This window comes from Panthera leo, chromosome B2 (genome assembly GCF_018350215.1).
Source record: "Panthera leo isolate Ple1 chromosome B2, P.leo_Ple1_pat1.1, whole genome shotgun sequence".
NCBI classification, from domain to species: Eukaryota; Metazoa; Chordata; class Mammalia; order Carnivora; family Felidae; genus Panthera; species Panthera leo.
Genome location: NC_056683.1, coordinates 102081638 through 102097046, shown reverse-complemented (window position 1 = coordinate 102097046; position 15409 = coordinate 102081638). Strand labels below are relative to the sequence as shown.

Sequence of the window (15409 nt, the reverse complement as noted above, 5' to 3'; positions counted from 1 at the left end):
GGTTGCTTTCATTTGGAATTTTCTTTGGATTTTTGTCGGGGGTGGGGGGAGCTAATAAAATGTTTTGGAGAAACTATTAAGTTGGCTGGGTATCATTATGCTAATTATTAGTACGTGATAGCATATATACTAAGCTTTGAACAATTAATTCAAAAAGCTTACATTTTCATTATCCCCCAAATCCTATTTTGTCAGCTTATAAAGGTAGTGGTAATTTTTCTTTTTCTAATTGTGAGGAAAGAGAAAGGTAAAGTAGCTTCTGCACCAAAGAATGGGGAGACTTGGAGGTATACAACATGGATTGGATTGAAACGAAAAATCTGCTCGCCTAAATTAGCTGCTTTTAATGTGTTGGTAAAGAGAGTAGAAGACAGGAGTGAAGCGAATTCTAAACCATAGGAATCCTATGTTTAGGCTTAGTGGGACCATTAGGCACACTCTTTGCAACACAGAGAGAATATCTAGCAAATGAAAGAGACTTCTTGAAGACATGTATTTTTCTCTGTATGCTTTATAGTGTTCAGTATTATACCCTTTTTTTTTTTTTTTAATTTTTTTTTTTTTTTTTTTTTTTAACGTTTATTTATTTTTGAGACAGAGAGAGACAGAGCATGAATGGGGGAGGGGCAGAGAGAGAGGGAGACACAGAATCGGAAGCAGGCTCCAGGCTCTGAGCCATCAGCCCAGAGCCGGACGCGGGGCTCGAACTCACGGACCGTGAGATCGTGACCTGAGCCGAAGTCGGACGCTTAACCGACTGAGCCACCCAGGCGCCCCAGTATTATACCCTTTAGATGGCTGGAACGCTGGTTCCAGGTGAACCTTCAGGCATTGATGGATGAGGTATCCTTAAACCTTTGAGGAAACTGCAGCAATTGTTGACCCATGCCTCCAAAGTTTCCAAAAACTCCCTTCTAAATCTTGGTATTCTTGTATGTACTACAAGATTATCAATACTATGTAAAGTGACATAACTAGTTGCTGAGATCCCTTCTGACTTTAAAATGATGTGATTTCTGTACTTAAATGTAATTAGCAAACCAAGCTGTGTTAACGGCCTTGTCTGTGATACTCACATTTATTTTATTTTTTTAAGTTTACTTATTTATCTTGTGAGAGAGAGCCCACGCAAGCAGTGGTGGGGCAGAGAGAGAGGGAGAATCCCAAGCAGGGTCCCTGCTACAGAGCCAGATGTGGGCCGGATCATGACCTGAGCCAAATCAAGAGTCAGACACCTAACCACTGAGCCAACCAGGTGCCCCACAATGCATTTATAACACTTTATCTAGAAATGTTAAATGTGCTTTGTTTTGAATCAAGCTTTAGGCCAATCACATTTAGTGCCTATTTACAATGTATGTGATATAATAGGGTTGTATATATATGTCATTTACATAATTGTCTGTATAGTGCTCTGTGCTCTGTTTTTTCCTCTTGATAGTGTGCATCAGAATTTTTGGAGACAAGTGGTTCAATGAAAAGCATGCACCACTATACAAAGATAGAATATAAAAGTTATCAAGATTGCACCTCCCAGGATACTCATAAGAATTCTGTTTGGCAGCCAACTATTCACAGATTTTTTTAGATTTTTATTTGTAACAGTGGTGCCAAAGCCTTTTGTTAGATAGATAGCCTTTAATAAAACGGCATGGGTTCTTTGCTGTAGTATAAATATTATCCGTAAAATAGGTAATTATTTTTTCTAAAACAGGTTATCAGCAAATCAGAGTACTGAATGAATTACAGCAGCAGTTCATAAATACCAGTAGTCCTAATTGCACATCACTATTTAGACCTAGTACTGTGTAATACTTAAATAAAACAGTTTTTCTTACACTTGGGTCCTCTTCCCCCAGCTATTCTTTACTACTCATTTCTTTAAAATTTCACCTTATGAGACTTTTCCCTATTACCTTAATCCTCATTACTGATTTTTTCCCTATTACACTCTCATGCTGTTTATATCACCTGAATTTTGTCCACCTCACTGAATACAAGCTTTGTGAGGACAGAGTCTTGTCTGTTTTGCTTATGTCTATGCCTCCATCATGTAAATAAAAGTTAAAGGTTTTTTAAATTATTGATGAATAAATGATCAGTACCTTATTTTTATGGATAGAGCACTTTCATATAACATTTTCTTTGCTTCTTAAAACCATTCTGAGTTATAGACAGGTAAAATGAGTGGCATTTTGTCTATATTACATTTGAACATAGATTCGTATCCCTGTTTGACCCAGTCCACTCCTTATCCTTTACCACATTGACTGGTTTTAATGTCCAAGAAGAGGTCAAAACCTGGTACCTAAAAGATTTTTCTTTTTTCCTTTGGTGACGCAACAGTGGACCTCCTTAGGCTCCTACAAAAAAAGGGTGGGCCGGGGGCTTCCTCTTACAAAACAGAAAGTATTAGTAATTATTTTTCTTAACAAAAACTTGTAAATGCTTCGGTTGATAAGTATTTAAGGAGATAGTTGGAATTGGTAATCTCTTAGAGAATGATAATAGCATTGAAATATGAATGAGATCAGATTTAAAAGTTTAATAAGGATATTTGTACTGGTTAATAAGTCCTGTTCCTCTCTATTTCCATAGCAGTTGGCTTATACTTGTTTATGAAAGCCCATAGAAATATCAAATGGGTTTAATATTTGTGTGCCAGGTAGACAAAAGATTATTTAAGTTCTAAGAAGGAAATAAAAGCTGTATACCTAAGTGTGGACCTTTGCAGGCTGTTCAGACAAGGAAGGCCTGAAGGAAGAAAATGGGCCAGTTTTAAAAGAGTTTTCCTATGAGGACACATGGGTGGCTTAGTGGCTTAAGCATCTGACTTCAGCTCAGGTCATGATCTCTTGGTTTGTGGTATTGAGCCCCCCGTCGGGCTCTGTGCTGAGCTCTGGAGCCTGCTTCAGATTCTGTGTCTCCCTCTCTTTCTGCCCTTCCCTGTTCATGCTCTGTCCCACTCTTTAAAAAATAAACATTAAAAAAAAAAACATTAAGGAAAAAAGTTTTCCTATGTAGTACATTGCAAACTACAAAGGCCAAGTAAGTTAGGATTTGGCACACTAAACAAAAGGGAAGATGTAGGGGAACCATGGGATGCCAAGGCAAGGTAGTAAAGGGCCAGACCACGCAAGACATGTACTAAGAGATTTTAACTTTGTTCAGGGAATAGAAAACCACTGAAGGTTTTTAAATAGAACTTTTTTTTTTTTAATTTTTTTTTTTTAACGTTTATTTTATTTTTGAGACAGAGAGAGACAGAGCATGAACGGGGGAGGGTCACAGAGAGAAGGAGATACAGAATCTGAAACAGGCTCCAGGCTCTGAGCTGTCAGCCCAGAGCCTGACGCGGGGCTCGAACCCATGGACCGTGAGATCATGACCTGAGCCGAAGTCGGACGCTTAACCGACTGAGCCACCCAGGCGCCCCTAAATAGAACTCTTTAAGTGGAAAAAGGATGGTAAAGAGTGATGAATGGAAGACTGAAAGCAAGAATTGAATGTATGTTGGTCCACATAAAATATCATGGTTGTGGCTGACAGAAATGGACACATTTAAGAGAGGTTTTGAGAGTAAAAAAAACTTGTTGGTGGATTGGAAATGGAGCTGGAACTGGTTAATGGTGATACAGAATAAAGGATGGTTCCTAAGTTTCTATCTAGATGGAACAGATTAGGTGACTCATTCCTAAGAGAAGAAGGTTTTTAGAGCAGTCCTCTTGTTCACTGACTTGTCCAAGCACCTAGAAAAGTGCCTGGCACATGGTAGTCTCTTGATTTTGTTAAATGAATGAATGAACTTGAGAAGCTCCTGATACTTAAAGGTTGGTGGAGGAGTGGTTATGGGGTAGGAGTAAAGTCCAAGAGAGCAGTTTATGGAAGCCAGTGGCCAGTGTGTTAAAGATAGTGGACTAAGCAGTATGTGGAAGATGAAAAAATTAATATTTATAATCATTCTGCATATTGTGAATCTTCACACATTTTTTTGCTGCAAAAGTATTAATGTTTGATTATAGGCTGCTGTGTAGATCCCAGGATATCACATAATATACAACAGATGTAACAACTACATTTATAAAACCTGAAAAAAAATCTTAAATACATCTAGTCTCAAGTACTTCAGGTGAGAGTGTAGATCTTAGTAGCCATTTTGTTCTGATAGCTTCTTTTGAAGAGTGAACAGTTGCTAAAATTTTGCAGATAAAATGAATTCTTTGTGAGGATTTCTTCATGTTGACGATTAAAATTTATTGTGTTCAGGGAACCACCTTGAGCTAATTTTTCTGATGTTTGCTTCATTGGTAAAGCATTTTTATGTATTTTGATGAAAATCAAGATAACATTTAAAACGTCCAAATTGCGGGGCACCTGGGTGGCTCGGTCGGTTAAGCATCCGACTTCAGCTCAGGTCACGATCTCACGGTTTGTGAGTTCGAGCCCCGCGTCGGGCTCTGGGCTGATGGCTCAGAGCCTGGAGCCTGCTTCCGATTCTGTGTCTCCCTCTCTCTCTGCCCCTCCCCCGTTCATGCTCTGTCTCTCTCTGTCCCAAAAATAAATAAACGTTAAAATAAAATGTCCAAGTTGCATTACTTCACCACTTAGATGAGTGGAATTTGTAGGTTCTTAAAACTAAGAAAAGACATTTTATGTTTATTGAAAAGTGGATGTCTACAAAGCAGCCTTGAGAGAATTTTGAGATATGGGATTAAACCAGAAAGAATTGGGAGATGGTTCTTTTATTAACCCCTTACATTTTGGGGGAATTCTTGGTAAACCAGTTAATACTTATCTTTGGCTTGGTTGCCCTTGTGGACATGTGTCATTTAGGTAGGGGGCACATATTTTTGATGGGTCTGGGGCGCCTAAATTGTAGCAGAGAAAACTTGTTGAAAGCTATGTATATTCATACAAAATTGGAGGACCCTATATTGGTAAAAAAGTGATGGATTAGATAGGTAGTTTCTTATATTCATTTTCTTGAAATTAGTGAAGACCCTAAACCTTTACCATATTATATCCTTTCCTAGCCAGGCTTTCCCCTACCATTTCTACTGACTGTAAATGTCGTTGCTCTCCTACTAGCTACTGCTTAAAGATGGTCTGCGTTGTTCTGCCCACATTTGACTCTAGCTCTTCTAGCTTGGCAATATTACCGGACTCAGCTGCATCTCACATTACTTCACTATAGGAACAATAGTAATAATAAATAGCTACATCATAGGGTTAATTGACAAGATTAACAGATAATAATGTGAAGTGCTTAGAATTGTACCTCCTAGTAAGCACTCAATAAATGTTCATTGCTGCTATCATTTTTTTTTCAAACATGCTTGCTGAGAAATTGCTACTGTAGTCACCCTTCTGTAGGTTATTGGCATCTTTCCTATTATTAGATTATTAGTGGCTTTCCATTGGACTCTCAGTATGTCTATAACTAGAGTTATTTGGTCTTAAAATATAATAGATGTTAGAGACATCTCATCTTAGTAAATCTAACCAAGTGTCTGGAAGTTCTCTGAAGACGAGTTTCTTTATTCTTATTCTCATGGTCTCTTGGTAGTGATAACTTAGAAGTAACCTCCCTTGCATTAATTTGGGTACGTGGTGCTTTGTGATTCTAGCGGGCTTTCCATACCTCAATTTCTTGAGACCAGGTTGCTTTCAAGGAAGTATGTGTGGTGCCAACCATGTAGAACTGAGCTTCATAGTACATCCTTGTAAAGGTAGTTTATTTCATACATGGCCTCTGAATTGTGATATATATACGCAGAGGAATGTTACATATCCCCATAGTCTTCCTTAGCTACTTGTCTGTATTGTCTTAGCTTTGTTGTTGGCTCTTGGTTTAAGAAAGGTGGCTTTCCCTTTAAATGACTGTGTATATGTTGTTTTCGGAAGAGAGTTTGTATTGAAAATGAGTTAAGTAAATTAGTGTTACAATACCAACAAAATAAAACAGTAGTAGTATTTAGAAATAGCTATGTTATGAAAATAGGCCCATTATAAAACAGGAATGTTTGTCCTGGAGTATTATCAAGTACATGGAAGAGAGAAATGCAAGTTTTTGAGTTCTCAGTTTACATTAAACCAAAAAAGGTGGGGGCACCTGGGTGACTCAGTCAGTTAAGCGGCCGTCTTCAGCTCAGGTCATGATCTCCTCATTTGTGGTATCAAGCCCCCCATTGGGCTCTGTCCTCAGAACCTGGAGCCTACTTCCAATTCTGTATCTCTCTCTCTCTCTGCCCCTCCCCTGCTTGCTCTGTGTGTGTGTCTCTCTATCAAAAATAATAAACATTAAAAAAAAATTTTTAACCAAATGTGTATATTAGGATTTTGGAAGATTTTTTTGATCCTGAAGATAGAGAGGGAAATGGTATTCTTTATCCCTAGCTTTTACATAAACTCATGTTGAAGTGATTAACTTCAAGCCATTAAAGTCAGCTTGACTGTCCTAACAAAATTTCGGAATTATTTATTTAAAGACTAGAATTGATACTAAAATAATTTCTAATTTAATACAGTCTGTTGCAGAAAGTGCTTGTTACATTAAAAAAATAGTATATTTTTAGAGGTTTCCTTAATATTTTTATTATAAAACCACTAGGTCTTTACCTAAAAGTATTGATTTTATTGAAATTTGATAGATGAAAATCTGGTTTTGGTGTTACCTGCTCATTTTAAAATAGACCTTATGTATAAGTTTTAAAACGTTGGTATATAAGATGTCATGGAAAGGTAGGCTGGCAGTTACAACTTTTAATCATTAAGAATGAGACAGAATACCCTTTCTACCTTAAAAAATGTCATGAGTATGTGTGTCTCATCAGAGCAAAATTTTATTTACGATCTAAATTTCATTTACCAAAAATTTCTCTTATAAACTGTGATAAGGATGTATGTGGAATGTTTTAACCCACATAATTCTAACTCTAAAGGATTTCTGGAATGCCAGTAAATATTCAGGAAGTAATTGCTGTAAAATCTTTAAATAATAACAGTGAAACTCCGCGAATTTACATTAGGCATCTGAACTTGCCAGTGAATATGAAAAGTAATTATCAATTTAAGTAACAAAAACCACTTTTTTAAGTCATTACAGAGTATTTTATTTGAACTAATCCTAAATAAGACATTTTGGTAAGCTGAAAATCAGAAAGCTTCCTTGCCTTAATCTATAAATAAGCATAACATATACTAATGGAGTTATCACATGTAAACGTGTACATAGTATCTTGGTTTTCTAATATAATTTGAAAGTTGAAAAATCCAAAATCATCATTTAAGGTTTTAAATCTTATTTGGGTGATAAATGCCTGCTACTGATAAACCTACATAAATTTAGATTGTGAAGATTCTCTTGTTCGTATTATTCAGTTGATGTTGTTTTTCTATTTTAGGTGATATTGGGAATTATTATTATGGACAGGGTCATCCCATGAAACCTCATAGAATCCGCATGACCCACAACTTGCTGCTAAATTATGGCTTATATAGAAAAATGGAAATATATGTGAGTATACCTTTTGGTAAATATTCAGCAGTGATTTTATTTTTTTAATCTACTGCCCTGAAACTTTATTACTCCCTTTGGAGGGCATTTAGCAGATGAAAAAGTCTGGAAGAAAACAGAAACTCCTTTTTGTTTTATTCTTCAGAGAAAACTGGGAGTGTGGGAACTGTAGCTTCTCTTTTCCCTGCTCCTCCACTACTTTTAAAAAGTTTCCCATATCCCACCTTTTCACATTCTGGAGAACAACTCAGTTTAGCATACTAAATATTTTTGTTACTGTAGTGGTTGACCTGGCTGTGCTGCTGAAGAGTTGACCTGGGACTATTACGGAAGAATTATGTAGAAAATTCTAGAAAATTGGCATATGGAACAGTGTGTTAGTGGACGTGCAGAATATAAATAACATTTAAGATACAACTGCTTTAAATGTTTTTGCACTGATGGGAGTATATATAAACAAATGTAAGACACAATTCTTGCCTATCTGGGGAGAAAAGAAAGACTTGAAGCAGTTAACAGTGTTGGGGGTGTGTGTATGTATGTGTGTATATATATATGTGTGTGTGTGTGTGTGTGTGTATACGTGTATATGTATGTATGTACGTATGTATATATGTATATATATATATATATGTATATACACGAGTTATTTTCTTTGAAATATAAACATTAGAGGAGAGGATTGGATAAGACTATCTGGAAGCCTTCTGGGCTTCTGGGAGAAGTGTGTCATAAATAAAATTGAGCTCTTGGGCACAAGGATAATTAAGATAGGCAGAGGAAAGGAAGAGAGATTCTGAACAAAGACTTAAAATTGAGATTGAGTCTCATTCTCACTGTATGCAGAGCAGGTTTATGATAGAAGGTTTGTGACGGAAAATGAAAGAAAGTGTTTCTGAACATGGATTCGGTAAGTGTTGAGCCATTTCCACTAAAATAAAAGGAGTGATTAATTTATAGTTGGGGCCAGACCTGTCTAATGCTTTTAAAGGAGTAGAAATTAGCTTCAGAATTGATACGGTTTCCTAAAAACACACATTTATAAATTTGGATTAGCTTTGAAATTTATTTTGTTCTGGCCAGCCTAATTTCTTTTAGAGGACGGTTAGGGGAAATTGTATATTTTGTGTTTGATAATTCTGATATAACCAGTTGTAATTCCACAATTCTGACATTTGGTTTTCTTCACAGAGGCCCCATAAAGCCACTGCTGAGGAAATGACAAAATACCACAGTGATGAGTACATCAAATTTCTACGTTCAATAAGACCCGATAATATGTCTGAGTATAGTAAGCAGATGCAGAGATGTACGTTTCTGTGCTAAAAATATATGCTAGTATTGATAAGTGTAAATGAGTATTTTTAGAAGCTTATAATTAGAGTTATCCAAATCTAGGTATTCTGCCTGATCTAAATATTATTTTAATTATTGGTTTGAGAAGTCAATGTAAAAATATTAAAGCTACTTTGTAAAAAACAAAAGCAAACTCTACTTGAAGCCTATTGATTTGTCAAACTGCCAAAGAGCTATTTGGTGTTCCTCTACTCTTTGTTTTGGTTAACTTTGGGAGAATGGGTATCAGTGGGAAGACTTTGTTCCCTTGCTGTTTAAAAAAAGTAATTATACTTTGATTGGTCTTAGCCTGGTATATATATCTCATTTTCTTTGTGTGCTTTAGTTAATCTGGATTGTAATATATAATCTGTTCCTTCCCATTGTTAGTGACACTTTTGATTTTCTTCTATAAAGCATTTTATAGATAAAAAGTATTTTATTAGTGATCGGTTGGCTTGAAAGTGTAATGCAAAGTGTCATCCTAGAATGATTGCCAGAGTTTTTTAAACCTTGTTAACTGGAGTTCATTCTTATCAGTGTTTTTATTAATCAATTTTAGTGATGATGTTTTTTTAATGAACAATTTCAATAATGCTAAATTAAGTGTAGTTGTTAGGCATCTCATACATTTATAGAACTTTGTATACATTTCTACTATCGATTATTTATTCAGTAAAATGCTGTAATGTAAATAGAACATACTATTTATACATGTTTTCTTGATGGAGATTTAGGCTTAAGATTAAAAGTCATGAGTAGATGGGACAGATGAATTAACAGGATTGATTTATTAATACATAGTACTGAATTATATTATGATTATGATTATATCTGAGCAGTAAGAAACTAAAATTTATTCATTGTAGTGTTAGATTAAGGATATATATATAAAGCTATGTAAAACAATTACCCTTACTTTTGAAGAAGTTGTAATTTGAGAGGTGGGGAGAGACTTGAGAATGGGTTATATACATATATGTCCCTTTTATCCTGTCTGTACTAAGGAACTAAATCTATTGCAGTGTGTCACATATCTGTAGGTGTTGTTTTCTCGTGCTTTATTTACTCCTTTCTTCTACACCCTGGCTGTTATGAACTTAGTTAATTCTTCTCCTTTGAGATGGGGTAGGCAACCTGCTGCTTTATCTTTTTAGTACTCGCTAAAATATAGTTCAAAGTTATGGATAGTCTGTGCATGTAAGGAATTGTAGAGAGAGTAAATTATAAAGGAATTAAAGTTGCTTCAATTTTTTAGAATCTTGATTAATTGAATATTTGAGGAGAAATGCCTAAATTTAAGTCTGTGTTTTAATTAAATCAAATACGTTTTATATTTTGATTGCTACTGATTTTTTGGTAATAGAGTAGAGATGTTCTACGAATAATCCTGGTAAGATTTGATGGTGGTGTTTCACATATAATGCTTTAATTACCTTGGATAAGTGATATATTTTTAAGTAACAAACTTTAGCTTTCTACCAAGATGTTTTATGATTGCATCAAATAAAGTTTTTATAAGAAAAGGTTTCATTAATTCACAGAAGGGCTTGTAACTGAAATCCATCTTTCACAGTTAATGTTGGAGAGGATTGTCCAGTGTTTGATGGACTCTTTGAGTTTTGTCAGCTCTCAACTGGTGGCTCAGTTGGTAAGTGTCCTGATTCAGATTTAAAAATTGGCTTAGGGGCACCTGGGTGGCTCAGTTGGTTAAGCGTCCAACTCTTGGTTTTGGCTCAGGTCAAGATCTCACAGTTTGTGGGTTCAAGCCTTGCGTCAGGCTCTGTGCTGGCATCACAGAGCCTGCTTGGGATCCTTTTTCCCCCTCACCTGCTTGTGCTCGCTCTCTCAAATTTAAAAAAAAATGACTTAAACTTAGTATGTATCTTTTGGGTTATTTGTTTAGAGCAAAAGTTTTAATGGTAGTGGATTTTAATAACAAAAAAGTAGTCTGTATGTTTATGGTAGAGTACAGTTGTCTTTAAAAACCCCTGTGTTTGGGGCACCTGGCTGACCCATTGGGTAGAGCATGTGACTCTTGATCTAGGAATCATGAATTCAAGCCCCACATTGGGTGTAGAGCTTACTTTGAAAAAAAAAATAAGTAAAGGTAGTTACTTCTTTCTTTAAAAATCAGTCAATGAATTCCCCATGTTTTATGGTCATAATGATTTGAAGTTTTCAGTTTCTTACTGCTATTATATTTTCACTTAGAGATTTCTCTCTTCTGCCTCACTAGTTACCAATTTCCATATATACCCTTATTTAATCAGATCACAGCTATAGGATAATATTTATCTAAGGAGGGGCGCCTGGGTGGCTCAGTCGGTTAAGCGTCTGACTTTGGCCTAGGTCATGATCTCACAGTTTGTGAGTTTGAGCCCCACGTCAGGCTCTGTGCTGACACCTTGGAGCCTGGAGCCTGCTTCGGATTCTGTGTCTTCCTCTCTCTTTCTGCCCCTCCCCAGCTCATGCTTGCACTTTGTCTCTGTCAAAAATAAATAAACTTAAAAAATATATATATTTATCTAAGAAAAAATTGGCTGTTTGTGCCCTAGACAATGATCCTTATATTTTTGTAATTTTAAGTTCTTTTATACATGGCATATTCTATATAGGGCTTTTGTCTAGTTCTACTGGTTTTTATTTTAAACACTTTCCAAGTCTACCCTGTCTGGTTTTTTAGCTGGAGCTGTGAAGTTAAACCGACAACAAACTGATATGGCTGTTAACTGGGCTGGAGGATTACATCATGCTAAGAAATCAGAAGCATCAGGATTCTGTTATGTTAATGATATTGTACTTGCCATCCTTGAGTTACTAAAGTAAGTTAATTTGTGTTATTTTTCTTATGAAAAAAGTTTAAAACAATATGAATCTATGGCTTTAAAAAACATATCAAGTAGGTTAAAAGTAGTTATGGTGAGTCTTCTATGGATTTTTTATAAACCATTGTAGAAATGCAGGACATTTTCCCATTCCTTGGATTAGTGAGAATGAGAAATGCCTATGTATATCTAAAACTCCCATTAAATATCCTTTTAAAAAATACTAGAAGTAGTGTAGCAATTTAGATTTGGGTTATAGTTTCAACTAATGAGAAATGACATGACCCTGAAGTTCATGTTCTAACATTTTGTAAGTTTTAACTCTTGAAGGCAAAAATATGAAACGTTGTGTTAAAGGAAATTTGTTTTTTGAATGAGTTTGTGTAGTTTTACGTGCAGTGGGGCTTTGTTCTCTACTAATGGATAAAATTATCTCTAAATTACTAGAACAGTTTTAAAGTTACCCTTGATGGCAGTTTGAGAGCGGTATCTATAGAGGAGGTACTTAAGAATTTGGAAATTTATAAAGTTTTGGTTTTTTTTAACCATTATCGGTTGTAACATGTCTTAGATTCCACTTGAGATTGTAGTGAATTAGTTTTTTCTCAGTACTGAAAATGTTGTCTATAGTTGATTCCATGCATACAGTTCATAGAAGCTGATTTTTCAGTCATGTAAAATTTGGAATTGACTCCTCATATAAACAACTAAAATGTTTCAGTGAGCTCATTGAGAGCCAGGGAAAACCATTTGAAATTATTTGCCTTGGTTTTTAATTTACTATTGATGTTGGTTCTTGTGTCTTCATCTCTTGAGTAATAGTTCTTGCCCACATGCTTATATTCTTTTTTTTTTTTAATTTTTTTTTTTTTTTTTTACATTTATTTATTTTTGAGACAGAGAGAGACAGAGCATGAACGGGGAAGGGTCAGAGAGAGAGGGAGACACAGAATCTGAAACAGGCTCCAGGCTCTGAGCGGTTAGCACAGAGCCTGATACGGGGCTCGAACTCACGGACTGCGAGATCATGACCTGAGCTGAAGTCGGACACTTAACCGACTGAGCCACCCAGGCGCCCCCCACATGCTTATATTCTTAAACAAGTTTAACTTAATTTGTCTAGACATATTTCTTTAACTGATGTGATCAAACATTTAATTAGTCGACAGTTGATAAGCCACTTATGAACCACTTAGAAACTTGCTTTGCTCACAGCTTTATTATTTTTGTGAAGAGATTCTGCTATGATGAGACATTCTACTTTTATTTCATAACTTTGCTGAATGGTGCTTTCCTGTGAGTTGAGACTATTCCTAAGAGTGCTTAGTTTGATAATGTCAGTTTACATTATTTTCTTTTAACATAGCTGTGGTATCATCATGTAATAAATACTGTGCTGCCATTAAACTCAATAACAGAATAATCCTCACGTTATAGTGCCATAAAAGGATGACATTCAAAGTTCACCTTCCTTTTCTCTTGTTTTGACCTGGGTGCGTGCTAGTAATAAGATGTCACATTATGATGATACACATGGCTCTTAAAATGCATTCAGGTTATAACTGTATCGCTGCAATTTGCAGTGCTCCAATCAGCACTGTGAAGTGACGAGAGTACCGAATGTGGTTTCTGTCACAACTGCTCTATTCTGCAGTTGAAGCACAAAAGAAGCCGTAGACAATATGTAAACAAATAAACGTGGCCATGTTTCAGTAACACTTTATTTATGGACATTGAAATTTGAATTTCACTTAATTGTCACATATCCTGAACTGTTCCTGTTTTAATTTTATTTTTCAGCCATTTAAAAATGTAAAAATTATTCTTATATTAAAGCTTTAAAAAAGATCCCATTGGCCAAATTTGGACTATGAACCATAGATTGCTAACCACTGTTGTATAACCCTGAAAATGTACTAGAGAGATGTTTTAAAGTACCAGTTCTAAGTATGGTATAATCTTCAGTTGTTAATATATAGGAACATGTGCTATGTTTTTAAAACCTGTAGAATAGGACAGATTTCACAGAGAGAGTAAATACATTTTCTTACCTAGATTGGGGCTAAAGAGAAGATTTAAGGATCTAAGGCTCAAACTTGTAATTTCAGGTGTATGAATGGTCTCTTAAGCTGGAAGTAAAGTAAGAAAAGGGATTAAACATTCTGGAATGCAAGAGCTCAAAAATAGGTTTTCTGAATCCATGTGGTTCTTCCCCATCTTAAAACCCTTTGAAAACATACGGCTTTGTTTTCAGGTATCATCAAAGAGTCTTATATATTGATATTGATATCCATCATGGTGATGGTGTCGAAGAAGCTTTTTATACCACAGATCGTGTAATGACTGTATCATTCCATAAGTATGGGGAATACTTTCCCGGAACAGGAGATTTGCGGGTAAGACTGAATTCGGTCTGAATAAATAATTACGAGATAAATATTAGGAAAACTGAGGAAGCTAATAATTATATATCTAAACTAATATTGTTCTTGAGTCATTAATTTGAAATTTGTGTGCAGAATAGAGTCATTTTTTATATGTTATCTAACATATGCTAGAATTCACTTTCGTTGACTATACAAAAATTCTGAGAGGACTTCCTTTGGCTCGGTCACTTTCTTTGATTGAATAATTGTTTTTGAACATCCCTGAAGCACTAAGCAGTCTTCTTGATTGATGTTCGTTTGAATCTTCAAAACCTACTTGATAGTAGTCAACATTGTCTTTGATTGTAAAGACTGGTGGAAGAAAATAAGAAAACAATAAAATCTTTTTTAGATTCTTGTACTGTTCTTTTTATGGTTAGTCTTGATTTAATAGGTCTAATTTTAATCTCTTTTTCCTTTGGGGAAAGAATACCATAGCTTATCCTGCCTGCCTGTTAAATTAAATGCAACTATTTCTTTTATATTTCTGTTATCTTCTTCCATTTGGTGGTCTTTAATGAATGTAAAAACCAGTGGTCAAATCTTGTTTCTACAAAGTTCCTGAAGTTTTTTTTTTTTTCTTTTTCTACACTAGTTTTTCTTGAACCAAACTATATGCATGTTGAAATTTATTAAAAAATTTAAATAGCTGTTTTTAATTCAGCCTGGATTATATAGGAAATTTCTCTTAGCATGGCATTCAACATTAGTTCTAAATTATTTTATTAAGATTATTTTTCATATCTGTGGTATGGAGTTTATTTTAGCAACCATGTTTTTCAAATACGTGAGTTTTCTTTATTTGACCACAAGGTGGTGCTCTTTCAGTAAGAGTTGTGATGGTGAAATCTTATAAATAGGTAGAGCGTCAGTGGTTTATTTCTGTTTAAATTATGTGGCTTTTAAAATTGAAAATTTACATTTTCACTTTCTTGCCTGTTAGCTCGTTCAGTGTCTTTCCTCACTTGGTCTTAACTTACATACTAGTGATTCTCAGAGTATGACCCTTAAACTGGCAGTATCAGTGTCTCCTGGGAACATACTGTCAGGCCTCAGAAATTCAGATTCTGTGCTGCACTGCTCTAAATCACTAGAATTCCTTTGCCTACAACCATTGCACTAGAAATTCAGCAAAAGCCTTCCTAAGTTTAAGTTTAAAAAAATTAAAGTCTCTTTTCAGTATGGTCCTAATTAATCTCAGAAATGGCAAAAGTCAGCCTGTGTTTTAATTTCTGACAGTATTCTTATGATTGAAGTTGGTGGAAAATATTGGAGAATGAATGTTTTTAAAAGATTTCAGTATG

At 35.2% G+C, this 15409-nt stretch overlaps 1 protein-coding gene across 2 annotated transcripts in view; it reads left to right on the top strand.

Moving 5' to 3' along the window:
- The window catches only part of HDAC2 (histone deacetylase 2), a 29898-nt gene that overhangs the window by 2497 nt on the left and 11992 nt on the right, over positions 1–15409 (top strand). For both annotated transcript variants that reach the window (XM_042939650.1, XM_042939651.1), the window contains exons 2-6: positions 7404–7516; positions 8708–8825; positions 10428–10502; positions 11538–11676; positions 13934–14075. In XM_042939650.1, coding sequence (XP_042795584.1) covers positions 7404–7516; positions 8708–8825; positions 10428–10502; positions 11538–11676; positions 13934–14075 — 587 coding nt within the window. The remainder of the gene's footprint in view (positions 1–7403; positions 7517–8707; positions 8826–10427; positions 10503–11537; positions 11677–13933; positions 14076–15409) is intronic.